Raw genomic sequence first — 24,898 nt, forward strand, 5'->3', positions numbered from 1 at the left:
TTTTTGTAGTCCACAGAGATAGCAAGGAACAAATTGATAAACCCATGGAGAGGGGGGAAAAAAACTAAAAAACAAGGGCATAATGAGCTAGCATTGCATACTAGCTCATTATGATATACTTACCTTTGATTGAAACCCCCGCAGCGGTCCCGACACACCGATTTGGCCGGCAACATGTCTCCTGGAGTTACTTCAAGGTATCGCAGGTTCCGGCGCTGGTAAAGGCACGTTGGCTGAAGCAACAGCATGAAAGAGCCGTTGCTTCAGTGCGCATGTGCCAATGACGTCGGCACATGCTGATACAGGGGATATTTCCTAAACTGTTCAGGTTTAGGAGATATCCATAGTAGCTACGGGTAAGCCTTATTATAGGCTTACCTGTAGTAAAAAGTGGTTGTAAACGATTTACATCCACTTTAAGCGGCAGATAGCACTGGAAGTTTTCAAGTCACAACATTTCTAGCTGGATAAACATTTGTTGAACAAATATATAACATTTTCATGGGTACATTCAACAGACCAAACAGGACCAATGTTTTTTTGCATAATAGTTGTGCCCAACCAGTAAAGTTACAAAGTGCACTATCCAGTCAGTAGCTGGTGCCAGCTCTGTTGTACATCTACCCTCACCCTCATGCCCTGTACACACCATCACTTTATGTGATGAAAAAAAACGACATTTTCTGTGAAGTAAAAAATTACGTTTTTTTCAATTTTCAAAGACGAAGTTGCCTACACACCATCGTTTTTCTCACAATGTTCTAGCAAAGCGAGGTTACGTTCTCACCACTTTTTCCATTGAAGCTTGCTTCATAAGTAGCTTCTGGGCATGCGCGGGTGAAAAAACGTCGTTTTAAACGACGTTTTTTACTACACACGGTCAATTTCTGTGAAGTAAAAGTTGACGTTTTGAAAAACGACACATAAAATTGAAGCATGCTTGAATTTTTTTTGGTTGTTTTTTAGAAGACATAAAACGACGTTTTCCCCCACACACGGTCAATTAAAGTGACGTTTTTAAAAACGTCATTTTTTTTCATCACATAAAGTGATGGTGTGTACGCGGCATCAGTGTCAGGCTCAATGAAGATTTTTAATGTACAGTTAGAGAAATCTGTGGAACAATTTTGGTGCCTTGGGAAAAAAAAGTTATGGCAAGTTCTGTATATGATTACATGCTACCTTTTTTATAAATGTTTTCCCCCCAAGATTCTTAATATTTTTACCCAGGATTCATACATTTTCTAACTGAATGGAAAAAAATTGTGAATCTTGGGTGAAAGTTGTGTGAATCTTAAGTGAAAGCATTTACAAATGGGTCCCTATGTGTTACACTTTTTTTCAGTGGTTTTTTTTTTCTGATCTCCCTTTCTGTGTCTTCCATCTCTCAGGGAACTGCCGAGTCTTGCCAAGAATTATGTGATGCGAATGCTCTTTCTTGAACAGCCTTTGCCCCAAGCAGCTGTTGCATTGTGGGTGAAAAAAGAAAACCACAAGTAAGAGATCTAGTTATTCATCTACAATATCTGAAATCAAATGAAATCAATATTTTAATTGCAGTTGCATGTGTGTTTGGTTCTGGACTTCTTCATTAAGGTCAGCCCAGGTAATTATCTAATAGTGCTCTAGAGAAATACATTTTCCAGATTTTTTTTTTTTTATTATTGAGAAATTAACAAAGTATAACAGACAGACACAAAGATCTTGACATAAAATAGCTCCTGGGCCAACCGCATACTGTAGTTTTACTGCTACAGTGTGGGTCGGCTGCGCAGAATCGCATATATATACACGATTGACAATTTCCTGGTAAACAACACAGATCTCTCTACTGACTGTATGTTCTGGTTTTTGCCTCTGTGCAAAGCAGGGAATAAAAACCATCACATCCCTTAGTAAAGTCAGCACACAGTGAACACTGGCTAGGCACATAGTTAACCTTTTGTTTGCCCCCAGATGTTAACCCGTTTCTACCCAGTGTCATTAGAACAGTGATAGTGCATATTATTAGCACTGATGAAATCAGTGTGAGTGTCAGTAAGTCTGCCCTCCAGTGTCAGATTGCTCACCGCACTATTACAGTCCTGCTATAAGTCACTGATTGCCGCCAATACTAATATTAAAAAAAAAAAAAAAACAGTATATACCGTCATTTGTAGACACTATAACTTTCACGCAAACCAATTAATATACACTTATTGGGATTTTCTTTACAAAAGACATGTAGCAAAATACATTTTGGCCCAAATTTATGAAGAAAAGTCTTTATTGGATATGTTTTATAGCTAGAAGTTACATTTTTTTTTTTTTTCAAAATTCAATAAAACATACAAAAAAAAACTGTGGTGATCAAATACCACCAAAACGAAAGCTCTATTTGTATGAAATTTAATTGAAATACATTTCATTTGCATACAGTGTTGCATGACTGCACAATTATCAGGCCAGTACGGGATAGCAAAAAAATGCTCTGATCATGGAAGGGGTCAAATGGATAGGGTCACAAGCATGATCTCGGAAACATTCTCTTACCAAGAGTTTAGAAAATTACATTTCACATCATAGTATTATAGTCATAGAAAAATTGTGCTCAGTATTAAAGGATCACTAAAGGATTTTTTTTTTTAGCTAAATAGCTTCCTTTACCTTACTGCAGTACTGGTTTCATGTCCTTATTGTTCGTTTTTGCTTTGAAGTTGCTGTAATTCTGCTCTGATCTCCACACTTCCTGGTTGTCTTTTTCCTTATAACCATCGTACTGGGAGATTTTCACTGTAGGTCTAAGCTGTCATTACTGTGTGTCTAAAACTTAACAGAACCAATCAGATTAATTTTAAAAACAAAACACTGCCCTGGATTTGTTTGTTTTTGTTCTGTGTGTCTCTCTAGTTCACAGGAACATGAAAACAGTTAAAAAGTGAAACTAACCTACAGGCACATTATATGATTGATTTTTTATCTATTTGTAATAATTTTTAAAAGGAATGTAAGTCACTTACACTGTCGGATCTTAAATGTAACTCGCCACCGGCCGCTAGGTGGCGTTTAAGTTCAGGTCTCATTTGTTTATGCAAATGAGCCTGATACGCCGATTCACGAACGAAATCGCGTCGCTTAACCGTCGCTTACGTCGTTTGCGTAAGCGTAAGCTTACCCCTGCTATATGAGGGGTAACCTTACGCCAGTCCCACGTATGCCATGTTAAGTATGTCGTCGGGTCCGCGTCGTCTTTTCCCGTCGGGTACGTCGTTTTCCTAAGTCGTTCTTGAATACGACTTTACGTCAATGACGCACACGTCGGCGTCATTGACGTTTTCCGCCGAGAACTGGAGCATGCGCACTGGGCTATTTTTAGCCCGGCGCATGCGCAGTTCGATCGGAACGGGGCGCACTTAATTTAAATATAAGCCGCCCCCTTTGAAATACGCGGGGATACGCCGTGCCTTTTATACTACGCCTCCGCAAACTACGGAGCAAGTGCTTGAGGAATATGGCACTTGCTCCAGTAAGTTGGGGCGGCGTAGTGTAAATGGCTTACGCTATGGCCGCGGGAAAAGTACGAGAATCTGGCCCTATGTCTCTATACCCTGTAAACAGTCATTTCAGCAAAAAAAAAATTATTTTAGTGACCCTTTAAGGCATCTGTCTTCAATAAAAATAAATCCTCAAAGGATCAAGGGATACTCAAGGACGGGTAGAGAAAAAGGGGAAGATGATTGGAATTCTCAACCAATCCAAGAGTACATAAGACCTAGTAAAAGCCTGTCTATGTAGATATCATACAATAAAGAAATGTAGAAAAAGAGTGTGTGCGTGGGAAGAGTAGAAAAAAAGAAGAGAAAAAGGGCGAGGAGGTGGGGAAGCAAGGAGGGGATATGGGGAGATGGAAAGCTCAAAGTTATATATGGTTGATAGGAATTGATAAGAGGGAGTAAGAAACAGGCCCCGCCCACAGCTTACAGTGGAAGAAGTGAACACTGAGCACCAAACCTGACTGTCCTAGCTTTGCTATTATCATAGGTTCTGGATACCAGAGTGCCTAGATAAATACATTTAATACTTATCTTAAACATGTGCAAATACATTTGAGACGTGCTAGAGAAAGCTGCAATGTGGGAAGCCAAGATACAGTGTCTTGAATAAGTATTTATACCCCTTGAAATTTTCCACATTTTGTTATGTTTCAACCAATAACGTAAGTTTATTTTATTGCAATTTTATGATAGATCAACACAAAGTGGCACATAATTGTGAAGTGGAAGAAAAATGATAAATGGTTTTCAATTTTTTTTTACAAATAGATATATGAAAAGTGTGGCGTGCATTTGTATACAGCCCCCCCAAGTCAATACTTTGTAGGACCAACTTTCTCTGCAATTACAGCTGCAAGCCTTTTTGGGTATGTCTCTACTAGCTTTGCACATCTAGTGAGTGAAGTTTTTGCCCATTCTGCATTGCAAAATAGCTTAAGCTCTGTCAGATTGGATGGAGAGCGTCTGTGAACAATTGGATTTAGGTCTGGACTTGGCCATTCTAACACACGGATATGCTTTGATCTAAACCAGTTTATTGTAGCTCTGGCTGTATGTTTAGGGTCGTTTTCCTGCTGGAAGGTGAACCTCCGTCCCAGTCTCAAGTCTTTTGCAGACTCTGATGGCTCGTACACACGATCGGAATTTCCGATAAAAAAAGTCAGACTTTTTCTATCGGAAATTCTGACCGTGTGTATGCCCATCTAAATTTTTCCATTGGATGTTCTGAGAAATTCCATCAAAGTTTACATAGAGAATCTCTTTTCCTCCGATGGAGTTCAGTTGGAATTCCGATGTGAGTTTGGTCAGGCAAAAGCCTGATCGTGTGTACAGGGCATAACAGGCTTTCTTCTAAGATTGCCCTGTATTTGGCTCCATTCCACTTCCCATCAACTCTGACCAGTGTCCCTGTCCCTGAAGAAAAGCATTGATGTGCAGGGTGATGTGCAGTGTTAGTTTTCTGCCACACATAGGGCCAGATCCTCAAAAGAGATACTCCGACTTAACTGCTGTTCAGTCTGTGTGTAACTTTGGAAACGATCCTCAAAAGGCTTTTTCCAAAGTTAGACAGAAGATCCGGCATGTGTAATTGAATTACACTGCCTAATTTTAGGATGCAGTACCGCATCCGCCGCTGGGGGCATTTCGAGTCGAAATGCCGTTGCTAGTATGCAAATTAGCACTTAAGGCGATCCACAAAGCTTTCTAGCTTCCTTTTTGCGCCGTAAGTGTTATTTTGCAAGTGTAAAATTAGGGCTCGTTTTACAAAGTGTAAAGTTAGTCACACCTTGTAAAGGCCCATTCCAGCGACGGCATTTGGTATGCTTTCCCGAGGGAGAACTCCACGTCAATTTGTAAACAACAAAACCGGCATGGGTTCCCCCCCAGGAGCATACCAGGCCCTTAGGTCTGGTATGGGTTGTAAGGGGACCCCCCCTACGCCGAAAAATCGACGTAGGGGGTCCCCTACAATCCATACCAGACCCGTATCCAAAGCACGCTACCCCGGCCAGCCAGGAAGGGAGTGGGGACGAGCGAGCGCCCCCCCCCCCCCTCCTGAGCCGTGCCAGGCCGCATGCCCTCAACATGGGGGGGTTGGGTGCTCTGGGGCAGGGGGGCGCACTGCGGGCCCCCCCACCCCAGAGCACCCTGTCCCCATGTTGATGAGGACAGGACCTCTTCCCGACAACCCTTGCCATTGGTTGTCGGGGTATGCGGGCGGGGGCTTATCGGAATCTGGGAGTCCCCTTTAATAAGGGGGCCCCCAGATACCGGCCCCCCACCCTAAGTGAATGGATATGGGGTACATCGTACCCCTATCCATTCACCTGGAGGCAAAAAGTAAAAGTTAATAAACACACAACACAATGCTTTTTAAAATATTTTATTATTCTGCTCCGGACGCCCCCCCTGTCTTCGTTATTAGCTCAATTACCAGGGGGGGCTTCTTCTTCCACTCTCCGGGGGTCTTCCGCTCTCCGGGGGGGCTTCTCCGGACTCCGGGGGGGCTTCTCCGGACTCCGGGGGGCTTCTTCCATCTTCTCCCCTCTTCCGCTCTTGACTCGGCGAACCCCGGTTCTTCTGCAGCTCTCCGGTGCCTTCTTCTTCAGCGCTGGCTGCCTGCTATGTTTGTGTGTTAGCTCGATTTCAAACAGGCAGCCGGCGCGGTCTTCTGTGACGCCAGGGTCTTCTGGTCTTCCGATGTTGCCTCGTCGCCTGTTGTCGCTGTAATGATGGAAGCGCGCCTTGCATCCCATTTATATAGGCATCACCGTCCCATCATGCTCCGGCAGGTACCCACGTGGTGGGTGCCTACCCACGTGCACCCACCACGTGGGTACCTACCGGAGCATGATGGGACGGTGATGCCTATATAAATGTGATGCAAGGCGCGCTTCCATCATTACAGCGACAACAGGTGACGAGGCAACATCGGAAGAACAGAAGACCAGAAGACCCTGACGTCACAGAAGACCGCGCCGGCTGCCTGTTTGAAATCGAGCTAACACACAAACATAGCAGGCAGCCAGCGCTGAAGAAGAAGGCACCGGAGAGCTGCAGAAGAACCGGGGTTCGCCGAGTCAAGAGCGGAAGAGGGGAGAAGATGGAAGAAGCCCCCCCGGAGTCCGGAGAAGCCCCCCCGGAGTCCGGAGAAGCCCCCCCGGAGAGCGGAAGACCCCCGGAGAGCGGAAGACCCCCGGAGAGTGGAAGAAGAAGCCCCCCCTGGTAATTGAGCTAATAACGAAGACAGGGGGGGCGTCCGGAGCAGAATAATAAAATATTTTAAAAAGCATTGTGTTGTGTGTTTATTAACTTTTACTTTTTGCCTCCAGGTGAATGGATAGGGGTACGATGTACCCCATATCCATTCACTTAGGGTGGGGGGCCGGTATCTGGGGGCCCCCTTATTAAAGGGGACTCCCAGATTCCGATAAGCCCCCGCCCGCATACCCCGACAACCAATGGCAAGGGTTGTCGGGAAGAGGTCCTGTCCTCATCAACATGGGGACAGGGTGCTCTGGGGTGGGGGGGCCCGCAGTGCGCCCCCCTGCCCCAGAGCACCCAACCCCCCCATGTTGAGGGCATGCGGCCTGGCACGGCTCAGGAGGGGGGGGGGGGCGCTCGCTCGTCCCCACTCCCTTCCTGGCCGGCCGGGTAGCGTGCTTTGGATACGGGTCTGGTATGGATTGTAGGGGGACCCCCTACGTCAATTTTTCGGCGTGGGGGGGTCTCCTTACAACCCATGCCAGACCTAAGGGCCTGGTATGCTCCTGGGGGGGGAACCCATGCCGGTTTTTTCTTTGAAAATTGGCATGGAGTTCTCCCTCAGGAATGCATGCCGCTGTCATTTTTTTTTCCCCGACGCAACTTTAAGCCGTCGCGATCCTCAAAACTCGGCGTAACGTAACTTCGCGCATGCGCAGTACGGCCGGCGCGGGAGCGCGCCTCATTTAAATGGGACTCGCCCCATTTGAATAGGAACGCCTTGCGCCGGCGGAATTTTAGTTACACAGCCTGAAATTTCTAGATAAGTGCTTTGTGGATCAGGCACTTAGGTAGAAACTTTAAGGCAGTGTAACTTAAATTGGATTTTTTAAGTTACGTCAGGTTTTTGTGGATCTGGCCCATAGCGTTTTGCTTTTAGGCCAAAAAGTAACATTTTGGTCTCATCCACCCAGAGCACATTCTTCCACATGTTTGCTCTTTCCTCCACATAGCTTTTCTCAAACTTCAAATATGGCTTCTTATGGCTTTCTTCCAACAATGGCTTTCTTTTTGCCACTCTTCCATAAAGTCCAGATTTGTGGAGTGCACGACTTATAGTTGTCTTGTGGACAGATTCTCCCACCTGAACTGTGGATCTCTGCAGCTCCTCCAGAGTTAATATGGACCTCTTGGCTGCTTCTCTGATTAATACTCTACTTGCCCGGCTTGTCAGTTTAGGTGGATGGCCATGTCTTGGTAAGTTTGCAGTTGTACCATACTCTTTCCATTTTTGGATGATGGATTGAACAGTGCTCTGTGAGATGTTTAAAGCTTGGGATATCTTTTTATAACCTTACCGTGCTTTAAACTTCTCCACAGCTTTATCCCTGCCTTTCTGGTGTGTTCCTTGGCCTTCGTGATGCTGTTTGTTCATTGAGGTTTTCGAACAAACCTATGAGGGCTTCACAGAACAGCAGTTTTTATACTGAGAAAAAAATTGCACACAGGTGGACTCTATTTACTAATTAGGTGACTTATGGAGGTATCAGAGTAAACGGGGTTGAATACAAATGCATGCCACACTTTTCAGATATTTATTTGTAAAAAAAAATTGAAAACCATTTATCATTTTCCTTCCACTTGACAATTATGTGCCACTTTGTGTTGGTCTATCACATAAAATCCCAATAAAATCCATTTACGTCTTTGGTTGTAATATGACAATGTGGAAAATGTCAAGGGGTAGGAATACCTTTTCAAGGCACTGTATCTTTGACATTTCAAATGTTTCAAAAGCATCATATGAAAACATAATTTGTTTAAAAGCATTGATATCTTTGTAAACACACACTTTAGTGTTTTAGTAAACTAAATCTTCTTATTTTTATATTTTACTTTACCAGGGAACATGAAGAGAACACACAAATCTTGTCTGGTCTGCGACTGTGGCACACTCAACAGCTCCCCGGTGGACTGCAGGGGTTTATCCTGAATTCAATTTTCAGAGAAAACCTAAGAATTGCATTACTGGGAGGGTAAGGAAATGTGTTTTTACTACTTATTCATTCAAATAGTGCTTTTCATGTCATAATAGTCTATTACATTTACAATTAATATTTAGTATTTTAAAATCCCTTATAATGTTTGGGCAAAATTTTAAAAATGATATTTTGTTACTCCTCTGCAGTACAAGCACATTTCCTAATGTTTTGTCTTTTTTAAATGTTTTTTTTTTTTTTTTTAAGTACAGAAGACCTTTTTTTTTTTTGTTGCAAGAGATCCAGTAAGCTCCTAACTGTAGTGAGCTGACATTGTTGTCATCCCTGTTTCTTCAGAGGTTTCCCCTATTGGAATGCATAACGCTGTACTCTTTTATGTTATGTGAATGAGTATGATATAGTTTTAAAAGAGCATGCCACCCTTAAATTATATGTAAACCCTAACAATGAACTTCTGCTTTGTGCACTGGTGTGCAGTCATGTTGGAACAGGAAGGGACCATCCCCAAACTGTCCCCACAAAGTTGGGAGCATGAAATTGTCCAACATGTCTTGGTATGCTGATGCCTTAAGAGTTCCCTTCACTAGAACCAAGGGGCCAAGCCCAACCCCACACCATAACTCCCCTCCACCAAATGATTTGGACCAGTGCACGGTCCATAAAGATATGGGTGAGTGATTTTGGGGTGGAGGAACTTGACTGGCCTGAACAGATCCCTGACCTCAAACTGATAGAATTTTTTTGGGATGAATTAAAGCAGAGACTGTGAGAAAGACCTTCTCATCCAATATCAGGGCCTGACCTCACAAATGTGCTTCTGGAAGAATGGTCAAACATTCCCATAGAAACTCCTTCCCAGAAGAGTTGAAGCTGTTATAGCTGCAAAGGTTGGGCCAACTCAATATTGAACCCTACAGACTAAGACTGGGGTGCCATTAAAGTTCATGTAAAGGCAGGCGTCCCAATACTTTTGGCAATATAGTGTATATGCACATAGGGAATATGTTCATCAGACAAGTAAACACATTGACTTTTTTTTTTAGTTTAGAGGTTCTGAATCTCATCTGTAGGCAGATTGCTGAACATTTTAAAAATGTTGGTTTTAAATTAGGATGATTTAAATGAATCAAATTATATATTTACCCTTTTCCAAACAAATTCCCTTTGTCTGGCAGGTCCCTACTTACCTCCTCTGGGATCTGCCGCATCCAACTCTGCAGCCCAGAAATAAAAATCTAGTGCCAAACTGCGGGGAGGTCCCATAGACCATTCCCATTAAATGGCATGTTGCTCCTGCAATACAGGTAGACACGATGAAAAGGGGCTGAAGGAATATCTTTGTAAAAGTCAAACATGTACTTTTACAAAATCATCAAAATAGTGAAGATTTTCTAGAAGAGACAGACATGTGTTCGCTTTTTCTATCTCCATAAGAAAAAACACTGTATTCTTATTACATTTTCTTTACTCCCCTTTAAAGGGTAACTCCACATTTGTGGGGAAATAAAACAGCAAATAAAAAACAAATGTCTTATTTAGACATGAGGTTGGGGAGGGGGGGCGGTAAAAATGTATGGTTGAAATATGTTTTTGCTGCCCACGGTCCCACTCCTTAACCTGTTCCTTACCGCACCATTGACAAATGACGTCCGCAGGAACCCTTCGTCTTACAGAGTGGACGTCATATGACGTCCACCGCGTCTCACTGCTCCTGCGGCCCCCTGGGGGCTCGTATTGCGGCGATCGGGGAAGAGGCGTGTCCCCCGGACACAGCCCAACCCCGCACAGCACATCCCATCCCCGATCCGGAGCCGTTCGTGCCGCTCTTCGGTTGTTTATGTGACCGGCTGCATTCCATCACAGCCGGTCACATTGCATCCTTCCGTCTTGCATGCCGCTCGTGCGCGGCCCCCGGGGGCGCAGCGATCGGGGACGAGGCTCGTCCCTTGGACATAGCCCAGCCCCGATCAGGGTAAAGAGCCAATGAAATTTGGCTCTTTACCACGTGACCGGCTGTGTCCAATCACAGCCGGTCACAAGTGTAAACAAAGCAGACTGTAACTGCTGTTGCTGTGTCTTTCTCCTCACACACCGATCCTGTGTGAGGAGAAAATCTGAAACAGTGAGTTACAGTGTTGCAATTGTAAAAAAGTGTCACCTACTGTGCCCAGATTGTCCCCCCCTGAAATAAAGAGTACCTGTCACCCCTCCATCAACAGTACCAGAGTACCTGTCACCCCTCCATCAACAGTACCAGAGTACCTGTCACCCACCCCAAACAAAAGTACCTGCACCCCCCCCCCATCAAGAGTACCTGTCACCCCACCATCAAAAGTACCTAAGTACCTGTCACCCACCCCAATCAAAAGTACCTGAGTACCCGTCACCCCCCCATCAAGAGTACCCGAGTACCGTCACCTCCATCAGGAGTACCGTCACCTCCATCAGGAGTACCCGAGTACCGTCACCTCCATCAGGAGTACCGTCACCTCCATCAGGAGTACCCGAGTACCGTCACCTCCATCAGGAGTACCCGAGTACCCGTCACCCCCATCGGGAGTACCGTCACCTCCATCAGGAGTACCCGAGTACCGTCACCTCCATCAGGAGTACCCGAGTACCGTCACCTCCATCAGGAGTACCGTCACCTCCATCAGGAGTACCCGAGTACCGTCACCTCCATCAGGAGTACCCGAGTACCGTCACCTCCATCAGGAGTACCGTCACCTCCATCAGGAGTACCCGAGTACCGTCACCTCCATCAGGAGTACCCGAGTACCCGTCACCCCCATCGGGAGTACCTGAGAACCGTCACTTCCAATCAGAAGTACCTGAGTACCGTCACCCCCATCAGGTGTACCCGAGTACCCGTCACCCCCATCAGGTGTACCTGAGAACCGTCACCTCCATCAGAAGTACCCGAGTTCCGTCACCTCCATCAGGAGTACCCGTCACCTCCATCAGGAGTACCCGTCACCTCCATCAGGAGTACCCGTCACCTCCATCAGGAGTACCTGTCCCGTGAGCCCAGCAGTGCCTGACGTGCAGCCAATTTCTAGCTGACATACAGCCCATTAGTCCTTGTCGTGCAGCCCTGTCCTACAGCCAGCCACCATGTCCAAAAGATTTTACACCACAGAACAGGCATACCAAGTGCTAGCCCAGACCGATGAGAGCAGCGGGGAGCTCTCAACGTCCCAGTACAGTTCTGATTCAATTTCCGATTCTGGTTCGCAATATGAGCCCCCCGAAGGCAGTATATCTGAATCAGAGGAGGAAGTAGTCCGTCCAAAAAAACGACGGACTGAACCCCAGGCAGCTACCAGCAGAGCCGGACACCCCAATGGCCAATCAGCAAATGCCAATGGCGCTAGACCCCAGGAGGAGAGGCCAAGTACAAGCACTTCTAGACCCCAGGAGGAGATGCCAAGTACAAGCACTTCTAGACCTCAGGAGGAAAGACCCAGTACCAGCTCTGAAATTCCACGCCAAAGAATTAGGGCCCAAACCCATCTTCCGGATGCCTTGGCCAACCCATTGTGGCTGCCTTCTAGCACAGGGTCAGCCACAATCCCCCCTTTTACAGCACAGCCAGGTGTGCAGGCCAACACCGAAGGTTTCTCTGAAATAGATTATTTTAATTTATTTTTCACTGATGAGTTACTTCACAGCATCTTAGACCAAACAAATGTTTTTGCACATCAGTTCATTGAAACCAACCCCAACTCATGCTATGCCCGCCCCTTTGTATGGAGACCCCTAACAATCCAGGAGCTTAGATTGTTTTTAGGCCTTACGCTAAACATGGGGCTTACAAAAAAAAAATGAATTACATTCATACTGGTCTAAAAAGCCCATCCACCATATGCCACTTTTTTCTTCTACAATGCCCAGGTCCCGCTATGACATGATCATGCGGTTTTTGCATTTCAGCGATAACTCACAGTGCCCCCCCCCGAAATCATACGGACTTTGATAGATTGTATAAAGTTCGCCCCCTAATAGATTTTTTTAACAAGAAGTTTGCCGAAGTTTACATCCCGGAACAGAACATCTCTGTGGACGAATCCCTGGTCCATTTCACAGGCCGGCTGGGAATCAAACAATATATTCCCAGTAAAAGAGCGAGGTACGGCTTGAAGCTAAACAAGCTCTGCGAAAGCTCCTCCGGCTATGTGAATGCCTTTCGTGTGTACGAAGGCAAGGACTCCCAGCTCCAGCCCCCTGAGTGTCCATCGTATATGGGAATAAGTGGGAAAATTGTATGGGAGTTGGCATTCCCACTTTTCCAAAAGGGGTATCACATATACATGGACAATTACTACACCAGTCTGCCCCTTTATCGCCACCTATTCCTAAATAAAACTTTGGCCTGTGGTACTGTACGTAAAAACAGGAAAGGCTTCCCACAGTGTCTAGTTACCACAAGGCTACAAAGGGGGGAATCGGCAAGCCTGAGGAACGAAGAAGTTTTGGCCGTGAAGTGGAGGGATAAGAAAGACGTTTACGTCATGTCCACCATCCATGATGACACCTCAGTGGAAATTCACAGGAGACGCCGCACCGTTCAAAAGCCTTACTCTATCAGCGAATACAATAAATTCATGGGGGGGGTGGATTTAAATGATCAAATGCTGCAGCCCTATCTCTCAACACGCAAGTACCTCTTTTGGTACAAAAAAATTGCAATATACTTGATCCATATGGCCCTTTATAATGCATATGTCACTTACCACAAAACAACGGAAATGCCCATCCCCTTCATCAGATTTATTGAAAAAATTGTCACTGCCCTGATCTATCCGCAAGTCTCCCCCCCAGAAAGCATTCGCTCTGATTGTGTCAGCAGATTGCACGAGCGTCATTTTCCTGAAAATATTCCACCATCAGCAACCGGAAGAAGACGCCCAAAAAAATGTCGGGTTTGCAGCAAAAGTGGAATTAGGAAAGACACCAGTAACTATTGCCCCGACTGTCCCAGCCAACCTGGCCTATGTAACGGAAAATGCTTCAGACGATATCACACTCTCGAAGACTATTAACCAAAATTTCTAATAGACTGCCATTTCCCCAGTTTCAAATTATGTGCTGATTATTTCCCTGCTGCCTCAACCAACCAACCTAATGCCTCAACTCAACTGACCCTGGCCTGTTAATCGACTATGCCTCTGCCTGCTGTCTGCATTGTTTATCCGCCATTTTTCTGCCTTTCACGTGAACTGACCCTGGACTGTTTCTCGACTATGCCTCTGCCTGCCGTCTGCATTGTTTATCCGCCATGTTTCTGCCTTTCACGTGAACTGACCCTGGACTGCTTCTCGACTATGCCTCTGCCTACCGTCTATTTATGCCTTTTACCTGCACTGACCTCGGCTTGTTGACCATGTTTTTGCCTGCCCCTTGGACTGATCTTTTACCCTGCTACACAGGGGTCTCACATATGTGAGGGGCCCCAGAATAGTGTTCGGAGTTCAGAAAACCAGTTTTTGGTTTTCTGTGTTCCCAGAACAGGGTCTGGTTGCCCGGAGGCTTCAAAGCGATTTGGGTGGGAGAAGCCTCTACCCCTGTCCCCATTCTTCTCTGACCGAGGCCCTAAACTTGATGGTCCTGCCTGCTGCCTGGACTTTGGCTGCACTAACCATACCTCTGACTGCACTATGGACAGTATTCCTGCCTGCTGCATGGACGATCCTTTCGCTGCTGCTGACCGCATCTGCCTGCTACCTGGACCGATGCTCTCCTCTGTGGACCACTGCACTACAAAGACAGCAGGTAATCTTTTCTTTACTCTTTACTCAGAAGAATGTATTTTGGTTTATAATTGGTATGTACAGTACATGCTATGGGTTAGAAATATGAAGGACCTTCAACAATGTCATAGGTTGGCAGGAATTTGTGTGTGTAATTTATGCTCCTAGAACGCCTGTAGGTGCTACTTCAATGTTGGACCTCTGTATATGGCCAGGCTGTGTAAAAGTCTCACACATTTGGTATTGTTTTACTCAGGAGGAGTAGCAGAATGTATTTTGGGGTGTCATTTTTGCTGTGTACATGCTATGTGTTAGAAATATCTTATAAATGGACAACTTTGTGTAAAAAAAAAATGCGTTTTCATTTTTTTCCCCATTTTCCAAAAACGTCTGGAAAAAAATGAACCGTTCAAAAGACTCATTATGCCTCATAGATTATACGTTGGGGTGTTAGCTTTCCAAAATGGGGTCATTTTGTGGGAAGTTCCGTTGTCATAGTGCTCCAGGGCCTTCAAAAGTGTAACAGGTGGTTGAGAGATTAGATGTGTAATTTATGCTCCTAGAACGCCTGTAGGTGCTACTTCAATGTTGGACCTCTGTATATGGCCAGGCTGTGTAAAAGTCTCACACATTTGGTATCGTTTTACTCAGGAGGAGTAGCAGAATGTATTTTGGGGTGTCATTTTTGCTGTGTACATGCTATGTGTTAGAAATATCTTATAAATGGACAACTTTGTATAAAAAAAAATGCGTTTTCATTTTTTTCCCCATTTTCCAAAAACGTCTGGAAAAAAATGAACCGTTCAAAAGACTCATTATGCCTCATAGATTATACGTTGGGGTGTTAGCTTTCCAAAATGGGGTCACTTTGTGGACAATTCCACTGTCCTGGTGCTCCAGGGCCTTCAAAAGTGTAACAGGTGGTTGAGAGATTAGATGTGTAATTTATGCTCCTAGAACGCCTGTAGGTGCTACTTCAATGTTGGACCTCTGTATATGGCCAGGCTGTGTAAAAGTCTCACACATTTGGTATCGTTTTACTCAGGAGGAGTAGCAGAATGTATTTTGGGGTGTCATTTTTGCTGTGTACATGCTATGTGTTAGAAATATCTTATAAATGGACAACTTTGTGTAAAAAAAAATGCGTTTTCATTTTTTTCCCCATTTTCCAAAAACGTCTGGAAAAAAAATGAACCGTTCAAAAGACTCATTATGCCTCATAGATTATACGTTGGGGTGTTAGCTTTCCAAAATGGGGTCACTTTGTGGACAATTCCACTGTCCTGGTGCTCCAGGGCCTTCAAAAGTGTAACAGGTGGTTGAGAGATTAGATGTGTAATTTATGCTCCTAGAACGCCTGTAGGTGCTACTTCAATGTTGGACCTCTGTATATGGCCAGGCTGTGTAAAAGTCTCACACATTTGGTATTGTTTTACTCAGGAGGAGTAGCAGAATGTATTTTGGGGTGTCATTTTTGCTGTGTACATGCTATGTGTTAGAAATATCTTATAAATGGACAACTTTGTGTAAAAAAAAATGCGTTTTCATTTTTTTCCCCATTTTCCAAAAACGTCTGGAAAAAAATGAACCGTTCAAAAGACTCATTATGCCTCATAGATTATACGTTGGGGTGTTAGCTTTCCAAAATGGGGTCATTTTGTGGGAAGTTCCGTTGTCATAGTGCTCCAGGGCCTTCAAAAGTGTGATAGGTTGTCATCTAATGAGATGTGTAATTTCTGCTCCTAGAACTCCTGGAGGCGCTACTTACATGTTGGGCCTCTATATGTGGCCAGGCTGTGTAAAAGTCCCACACATGTGGTATCACTATACTCAGGAGAAGCAGCAGAATGTATTTTGGGGCGTCATTGTAAGTTTGCATGTGCTGTGTGAGAGAACTAACTTGTTATTATGACAATTTTGTCATAAAAAAAACAAATCTTAATTTTCCCAAGAATTGTGGGAAAAAAAATACAACTTCAAAAAATTCACCATGCCTCTTACTAAATACCTTGGAATGTCTACTTTCCAAAATGGGGTCATTTGGGGGGTATTTGTACTTTGCTGGCTTGTTAGGATCTCAAGAATTAGATAGGACGTCAGTACTTCAGGTGTGATCAGATGTGATCATTTTTCAATGATTTGCACCATAGCTTGTAGACTCTATAACGTTCACAGAGACCAAATAATACACACTAATTTGGGTTATTTTTACAAAAGATATGTAGCAGTATACATTTTGGCCCAAATTTATGAAGAAAACATTTTTTTTTGCAAAATTTTAAGATAGAAACGAAAAAAAAGTGTTTTTTTTTCGAAAATTTCTCTCTTTTTTTGCTTATATTGCAAAAAATAATAAACCCAGCAGTGATTAAATACCACCAAACGAAAGCTCTGTTTGTGAGAACAAAATGATAAAAAATTTGTTTGGATACAATGTAGCATGACTGAGTAATTGTCATTCAAAGTGTGAGAGCACTGAAAGCTGAAAATTGGTCTGGGCAGGAAGGGTATATTAATGCCCTGTATGGAAGTGGTTAAGCTGCAAATAGCAACAAACGGGTATTTACATGATGCTGTCGTGATGCTCTACTTCGTGACTGCAGCAAAAAGTACCCAACATATGGCATCCCATTCAAATGGGAAAATGCCGCAAGCCCCCCTTTTGGCCCTTTTTTTTCTGCAAATCTGGGTTAAAACGGGCAACAAGTAGGTGTCGCATCGCTTCCTCACTGTTTTTCAATAATTTCTGAAAGGCAATCCAGCCATGGATCACTCTTCAGAGGAACTGTGGATTTAGATGCATGTCAAAATCTACCTAATTATAAATATTTTATTATTTTTATGTGTTTTGTAGTCTGTCTGCATGAATTGTACCTTTCTGATTATTTTACTTTGATCTTTCTATTTTGTCTTGTTTAGAGGCAAAGCCTGGGCAGATGATGGCAGTCAGCTGGGTCCCGATAAACATGGAAAAGATGTTCTCTCTCTGGATAAATATGCTGAAAGCAGATGGGAGGTGAAGATCAGGTTTACTGTAGCTTACTGGTTGTATTTACAAAGATATTTAGATAATAGGTCATAACATTGAAATGTCAATTCACACTACCAGGACAAACTACTTGAATTTAGTATCAACTCTCTTTAAAAAGTTATTCTTCTGAATTCCACAAATCGCCAATATAGCTGTACAGTATCAGGCAATTTTGTCCAGTTAGTGAATCCCTCCAAACACTACATTGCTCACAAGCTTCTGATATTACTGAATTACATCAGCAGCTTGTAAGCAATGTGTGTGTGTGTGTGTGTGTGTGTGTGGAGCTATTGACTGACCAGACAACACTCCCTAATACAGCATTTTTTTTTTTATTCTCAAGTATACCTTTTTGCAGAGAGTTGCAACTAAGTTGCTACTGGTCTATCGAGCGCAGTGTGAATTGACATTTTGGTTTATTATTTGGGAGATTGACCGTATTTTATACACCTTCTGCGCTAACTTTTTCCACACTGCTACATGTATCTTTTGTAAGGGAATAACATTGATCTGTGCAGGCATTTTACTACCCGATTCTTAGCATTTTACTAGTTGGGTTAATATGGATTTCAAACAAAAGTGTACATTAAAGTGGTTGTTAAGCCACTATAACCTATTCACGCTATCCTCTCTGTTATATAACAATATGGGGTTTATTTACTAAAGGCAAATTCACTTTGCACTGCAAGTGCACTTGAAAGTGCAGTCACTGTAGATCCAAAGAGGACCTGGAAGGAAAATAAAAAAACAGCATTTTAGCTTACACATGATTGGATGATAAAATCAGCAGAGCTTCCCCTAATTTCAGATCTTCCCCCTCAGATCTACAGTGACTGCACTTTCAAGTGCACTTCTAGTGCAGAGTGGATTTGCCTTTAGTAAATCAACCCCTATGTGTCCCAGTGTCTGATCTATATAAAAAAATGCAGATTATACCTGCTATCAGAGTGTCTCCTGGTGCTCACGTGACTCCTCGGCTCTCTCCTCTCCTCATCTGACAGCTATAGCAGGTGGGGCCAAGCACTCCTGTTGATGTCAGCCGGGGAAAGGGGAGAGAGCTGAGGAGTCACGTGTGCACCGGTAGACGCTCTGATATAAGGTATAATCAGCATTTTTTTCATATAGATCGGACACTGGGACACATATTGTTATATAACAGAGGGGGGGATGGAATGAATATATTATATTTCTTAAAGCAGCAGGAGGTTAAGGGGCGGGCACTGTCCCGAGCAGACAGGCAGGGAGGGAGGGGGGAGAGGAGAACAGAGCAGGGCTGCGGATGACTGAGCCACGTAAACTGACCACAGTGTCAAGGCTCAGCAGCCATTATAATTCTTGGTCAGTTTAAAGGAGGGAGGGCAGAACCAACCAGGTTTTTTAGGTGATACAGTGTGCCAAATTACAAAACACAAGCACTGTGCTGTGAACATGCTTTAAGGGAACAGGATCTATTTGTTTGCTCTGTTATTCATGCTTTAAAGGAACCGGATCCTTTTTTTTTTTTTAGGGTAACACATTTTTTACTGTGTGTTGATTGCAAAAAATAGAATTTCAAGTTTTATAAAGCATCGGTGTGGGTCTAGATATGGATTGTTTTGACAGCTTATGTAAGTGCAGTTTTTTTTTTTTTTTTTTTTTTTTAAATTTTTTATTTATCATCAAAAAAGCCGATCCACGTGTGGACCAAAATCAAACAAACATAACATTCGGGGATAACATTACCCTTCATCAGACAGAAAACAGCAAGATTGTACAGTCACATATACAGGCAAAAAGAAAAACAAACTTCATCTTACTAGTCTGAGACCGAAATCTCTCTTTAAGTCTTCCAATCCCGTGAACCAGGTCCCCACGGGGCGGCTTCCCGACCCGTTTTCCGTTTTCTAGTGAAGCAGGGGAGAAAAAAGGATAGAAGAAAGAATAGATAGAGGATAGGTAAAGTTAAGGTAAGAGTTGGGGAGGGGGGGGGGGGGGGGGGCTGCACGAGCATGGCCAACCCCAAAGGCGCCCCTGAGGGCGTAGTGAAGTGTTTAGTTCTCGTTTTGTTTCCTGGTGGATCATGTCATCCCGGGTACTGGGGTACTCCCCACTACTGGTCGAGTCGCCTGGTGGTCGTCCGTTTCTCTGAGTCTCTGTCCCTCCTCTGAGAATCTAAAAATGTTGTACAGTTGCCATGTGTCTGAGTATGCTTCCCTTCGCTGTTGGCTGGAAAGGACTAGATCTTCCATACGGCTGATCTCATCCACCTTGTTTAACCACATAGCCACATTTGGCGGGCGAGAGGACTTCCAGAGGAGAGGCACGCAGGCCTTGGCAGCGTCCAGAAGGTGGCGCACCACCGACTTTTTATATACTCTAGGTGATAAGTCGTTAGCATGTAGGAGGAAGTATGCCGGGTCATCTGGGACTACACTGCCCGTAAATTGCTGGGTGACCCGACGTACCTCTCTCCAGAAGTCTCCAAGCCGCGGGCATGACCAGAAAATATGCAGCATGGTGCCTCTATCCTGTTGGCATCTCCAACAGGTAGCTGTGGTGTCAGGAAATAGTTTACTCAACAGGTCGGGGGTCCTATACCACCGCGTGAGTATTTTATAGTTTGTTTCTTGCGTTCTGGCGCATACCGACGATTTATGTGTGAAGCGGACTATGTTTTGCTTTTTGGTGGCTGAGAAACGCGTCCCCAAGTCTTCCTCCCATCTGGCTAGGGCCGGGATCTGGTAGTCCCCTGGCGGTGTGTTCAGTAACGTGTACATCTGGGATAGGGTGTGGGGGATTACCCCAGAGGTATTACATATGTCCTCCAAGGTCGTCAACGGAATTTGTTCGGTCTGAGGTACCGGTATGCTGTTCAAGAAGTGGCGTAATTGTTGTGTTCTCAGGAAGTCCAGGCGGAATACGCCCTCCGGGTCCATCAGTTCCGCCGCTGACTTCCACCTCCCCCCTGCACTAAAATGAGACGCCTGGAATAAGTCAGCCCTCGCCAGGTCGAGAAATCTCCCGTCTTGGGTTCCTGGTTCAAAAAGGGGGTGGCCAATAATCGGTCTCAATGGGGAGTTCCGTGACGAGAGGGAGAACTTTTCAAAGAGTTCTGCACATACTCTAGTCGTCTGTCCTATTAGGGGATGTCGTGAGGTATGCGTGGGGAGTGATGAGTGGCACCAAGGGGCACGTCTGAGGGGGATCCTACACTGACTTTGTTCCACCTGTGTCCAGAGCTTAATGTGCCCATGCCTGCACCAGTCAATCAGCCTGACCAGGTGTGTCGCCCGGTAGTAGGTTCGTACGTCCGGTAATGCCAGGCCGCCATTTAGCTTGGGGAGAGAGAGTACCTCTCTTCGGAGTCTGGACTTTTTCCCCGCCCATAAGAAGTGGGAAAATACCGAGTGTAGTTGACGGAAGTAGTCTCCCGGTATGTGAATCGGAATCGCCTGTAGGAGGTATAAGAATTTCGGTAGTATGGTCATTTTCAGGATATTGCATCTACCCAACCAAGAGTGGAGGCCACCCGTCCACTGTGACAGCAGCTTCCGGACCTCTGCCAGAAGGGGGGGGAAGTTCATTTTATACAGATGTGACATCGAGGGGGGGATGTGCGTGCCTAGATATTTTAATGCGACCTCCGTCCATTTAAATCTAAAGGTGTTTTTAAGCCGTGTGAGCTGGAGCTGTGGCAGCCCCACCCCCATCGCCTCCGATTTTGTCATGTTGATCTTCAAGTTTGAGAGCTTCCCATAAGCCTCGAACTCTCGGAGGAGAGCTGGGAGTGATGTGTCCGGGTTCGTAAGTGTGAAAAGTAGATCATCCGCGTAGGCGGAGACTTTGTACTGTGTTTCTGCAACTTGTATTCCCGTGATTGCGTGATTTTGGCGCACCCGGCACAAGAAAGGTTCAAGAGAAAGTGCAAAGAGCAGGGGTGAGAGGGGGCACCCCTGTCTCGTCCCATTGGAAATGGGGAAAGCCTCCGACAGCACCCCGTTCACCCGAACCTTCGCCGTCGGTCCCCTGTAAATTGCCGCCACCCAATTCCTCATTTTCTCTCCTAACCCCACATGCTCTACAGTGGACATCATAAACTGCCAGTCTACCCGGTCGAACGCCTTTTCGGCGTCCGTCCCTATAAACAGGCTAGGTGTTTTGCCGGAGGAGGCAATATGCAGCAGGTTAAGTACCTTTACCGTGTTGTCACGGGCCTCCCTAGTGGGTACAAAACCCACCTGGTCCAAGTGTATTAAGTGGGGGAGGTGGCTCTGTAGCCTGGAGGCTAAAACTTTGGTGTATAGCTTGAGATCAGTGTTAAGGAGGGAGATGGGGCGGTAGCTTCCGCAGTTAGCAGGGTCCTTTCCCTCTTTTGGGATTACAGAGATTTGAGCCTGTAGTGTGGTGACATGAAAGGATTTCCCTGATCCTAGTTCATTGAACAGTCTCACTAAATGTTGGCCCACTGATGGGAGCAGTGTTCTATAGTATGCCACTGTGAGGCCGTCTGGACCCGGGGCTTTCCCTGGTTTGGCTGACTTCAGTGCCCCCTGTATCTCAGGGAGGGTAATGGGGTCTTCCAGACTTTCCCGTGCCTCAGACGACAGGGAGGGCATTAGGGATTCGGAGATATATGTTCTCATCTCCTCCTGTGTAGGAGGGGGCTTTGTCAGGTTGTAAAGGGAGCTGTAGTATCGGCGGAATTCTCGCGTAATTTGTTGGGGAGTAGATTGTTTCTGTCCTCCTGGGGATAGCACATGGGGTACGTATGAGGCCAGGCGACGCGCGCGTAGAGTGTTGGCTAGCAGCCTACCACATTTATTACCTGACTCGTAGGTGAAACGTCGGCATGTTTGCAGCGCCGCTTTGGCCTTAAAGTGTAATAGGTCTGTTATCTGAGTACGAACTACATCGAGTTCTGCTCCTGACTGTCTGTTCGGTGTCACCTTGTGCGTCGTTTCTAATGTCTGTAATTTGTCCAAAAGCAGGTTCAGTTGTGCCATACGTTCCTTTTTGAGGCGCGCGCCGTGTTTGATCAAAAGTCCACGTACTACCGCTTTATGGGCCTCCCACACTACCCCCACGTCGCTGTCAGGTGTTATGTTGGTGGAGAAGTAGTGTCCCAGTTCTCTCACCACCTCTGTCATAACTTCGGTATTCTGTAGGAGACTCTCATTCAACCTCCATACTGGTCTCTGGTCCCTCGTCTTGTCAAAAATTGAGTACTTCAGAGTGATCGGGGCGTGGTCCGACCACGTAATTGACCCAATAGCGGCCTCCCGGATCGCGTCTAGTTGTCCGTGGGGTAGCAGAAAATAGTCGAGTCTCGAATAGACCTGGTGGGGTTTAGAAAAAAAGGTATAGTCCCTTTCTCCAGGGTGTAGAAGCCGCCAGGCGTCAACCAGTTGCATGTTATGCAGGGAGGCGTCAATCCGTTTAAGAGTGTCACGCGTCAGGGCTGATGTTCCCGTGGATGTGTCTTCGGTTGGGATTAGGGCGGCATTCAGGTCCCCCCCCACTATCAATTGGCCCTCTGTGAAGCGGCCAAGCTGTCTCAGCCGTTTCTTAAGAAATACGTCCTGTTGGGTATTTGGGGCGTAAAAGTTAGCTAGTGTCACCGTCTTGTCTCCTACCTTGCCCTTCAGGAAGAGGAAGCGCCCCTCCCTGTCCGTCAGAGCATCCATGGGCGTCCACGGTACTCTCACCGAGATCAATATGGACACCCCCCTAGATTTGGCCTCCGAGTACTGAGAGTGATGTGCTATCGGGTAAAATCTGTTTTGCAGGAATGGTAGTCTACTTTCTTTAAAGTGTGTCTCCTGTAAGAGGACGACATCCGCTCCCATGCGGCGCATGTCTTGTAACACCATACGCCTTTTTTCGGGCGTGTTCAGGCCCTTCACATTAAGCGAAACTACGGTAAGGGTGTCCATGCTCGTGCAGTAGGGGGGGTGTAGAAGTGGGGGATCAGGAAAAGCTGACTGGCGCTACGACTTGGGCCACGTATTCAACGCCCTAGGCTATTGAAGTGGGGAGGGGGAATGGGAAAGTTAGGGTTAGGTAGTGGGTAGAAAAGGGAGAAGGAGAGTAGATAGAAGAGGAAAGCAAGTTCAGATGGCAGGCTCCAGGTGGGGCCTCCAGATAAGGAATACTAAGGTAGCCAAGATTGGCTGTCTACACTCTTCGGGAGTATCCCGAGCACCGAGTGTCTTCCTAAGTGGGGAAGTTGGGCTAAACAGAGGCCGAGAGCGAGCCCCCGACCCTCTCCACCCATCCCCGGCCAAAACATATATTATGAAAAAAGGTCAAATCTGTAACCGACATCATATACTATACGTATCTATAATTGCAGGACTTTCAATAATTAAAACATTTAAGTGCAGAGAACATAACAATGCAAACAGTGCATACAGTGCAATTGGGACATTACGTTACCCATAAGGCCATGAGATCAAAATCCCCAACCCTCTGTGACCGGTACTGCCCGGCTCTCCAACCCAGAACCCGCTCCCCACCCCACCAACCCCATGTCAGGTCAGCCCCCCTCCCGGGGATCGGGCCACAGTACGATAGGTAGGTATGGATGGACCCTTATATGACAACCCTGGTTGCCTCTTCACAGCGTCCAGTTCTGTATCCTCAGGAGGGGTCATGACAAAATGAATTGTCCCTGTGTTGTCCAGGGGTCCCCAGAGGGGGTGCCCCCATATCTTCCCTCTCAGGCCCCTCGGGAATCCCCCCCCCCCCAGCAAAGCCCCCACGTCCGTGAGAAAGCCCCCCACCCCGGAGGCAAGGTCTCAAAGCCCATGGGGCGCCAGTTGCCAACGTCCTGACTACCGGACCCTGCGTCTCCAGCAGCAACTGTTCTCCCCCCATCAGGCGTCACAACCTACATCAACCTCCCGACCCCACACGTGGCAGTTCTCCTCCAAGGAGGTATATACAGCCCCTGCGGTGGTTCCGTATCTTGTAGTCCAGGCCCTCTGGTGGGGTATCCCTTCCCAAAGTGTCAACGGGGACATCCCGGCCGGGAGTCCCCACATCCGGGTCATCTGAGTCTGCCATTCTGCGGGGGTCATTAAGGGGGGATATCCCCAGTCCGCGGTCAGTCAGGGGGGGGGGGGAATATCAGACACAGGCGTCCAGTGCCACCCACCCACCGGGCATCTGAAACGGGGGTGCAGAGGGAGGCGAAACCGAGGGCCGGGAAGGGGGGGGCAGCGGGGATCAAACCCAGGGGGAGTCACAGTGCATGTAACCCTTACACAGTCTATCGGGGGGGGGATCGGGGGTCATCAAGGGGTACCGGAACGGATCCCCGGGGGATTCCGCGGTGCGGGTAACTTGCGGGCAGTGGGCAACAGAGCAGAGGGGGGGAAGTCAACTGTACGGCCTACGGCC

At 46.0% G+C, this 24,898-nt stretch overlaps 1 protein-coding gene across 3 annotated transcripts in view; it reads left to right on the plus strand.

Annotated features, from left to right (window-relative positions):
- The window catches only part of GTF2H4 (general transcription factor IIH subunit 4), a 48,313-nt gene that overhangs the window by 6,202 nt on the left and 17,213 nt on the right, over positions 1-24,898 (plus strand). For all 3 annotated transcript variants that reach the window (XM_040340794.1, XM_040340793.1, XM_040340792.1), the window contains exons 3-5: positions 1,392-1,496; positions 8,642-8,773; positions 17,407-17,503. In XM_040340794.1, coding sequence (XP_040196728.1) covers positions 1,392-1,496; positions 8,642-8,773; positions 17,407-17,503 — 334 coding nt within the window. The remainder of the gene's footprint in view (positions 1-1,391; positions 1,497-8,641; positions 8,774-17,406; positions 17,504-24,898) is intronic.

The sequence above is a fragment of the Rana temporaria genome, chromosome 2 (assembly GCF_905171775.1).
Source record: "Rana temporaria chromosome 2, aRanTem1.1, whole genome shotgun sequence".
In the NCBI taxonomy this organism is placed as follows: Eukaryota; Metazoa; Chordata; class Amphibia; order Anura; family Ranidae; genus Rana; species Rana temporaria.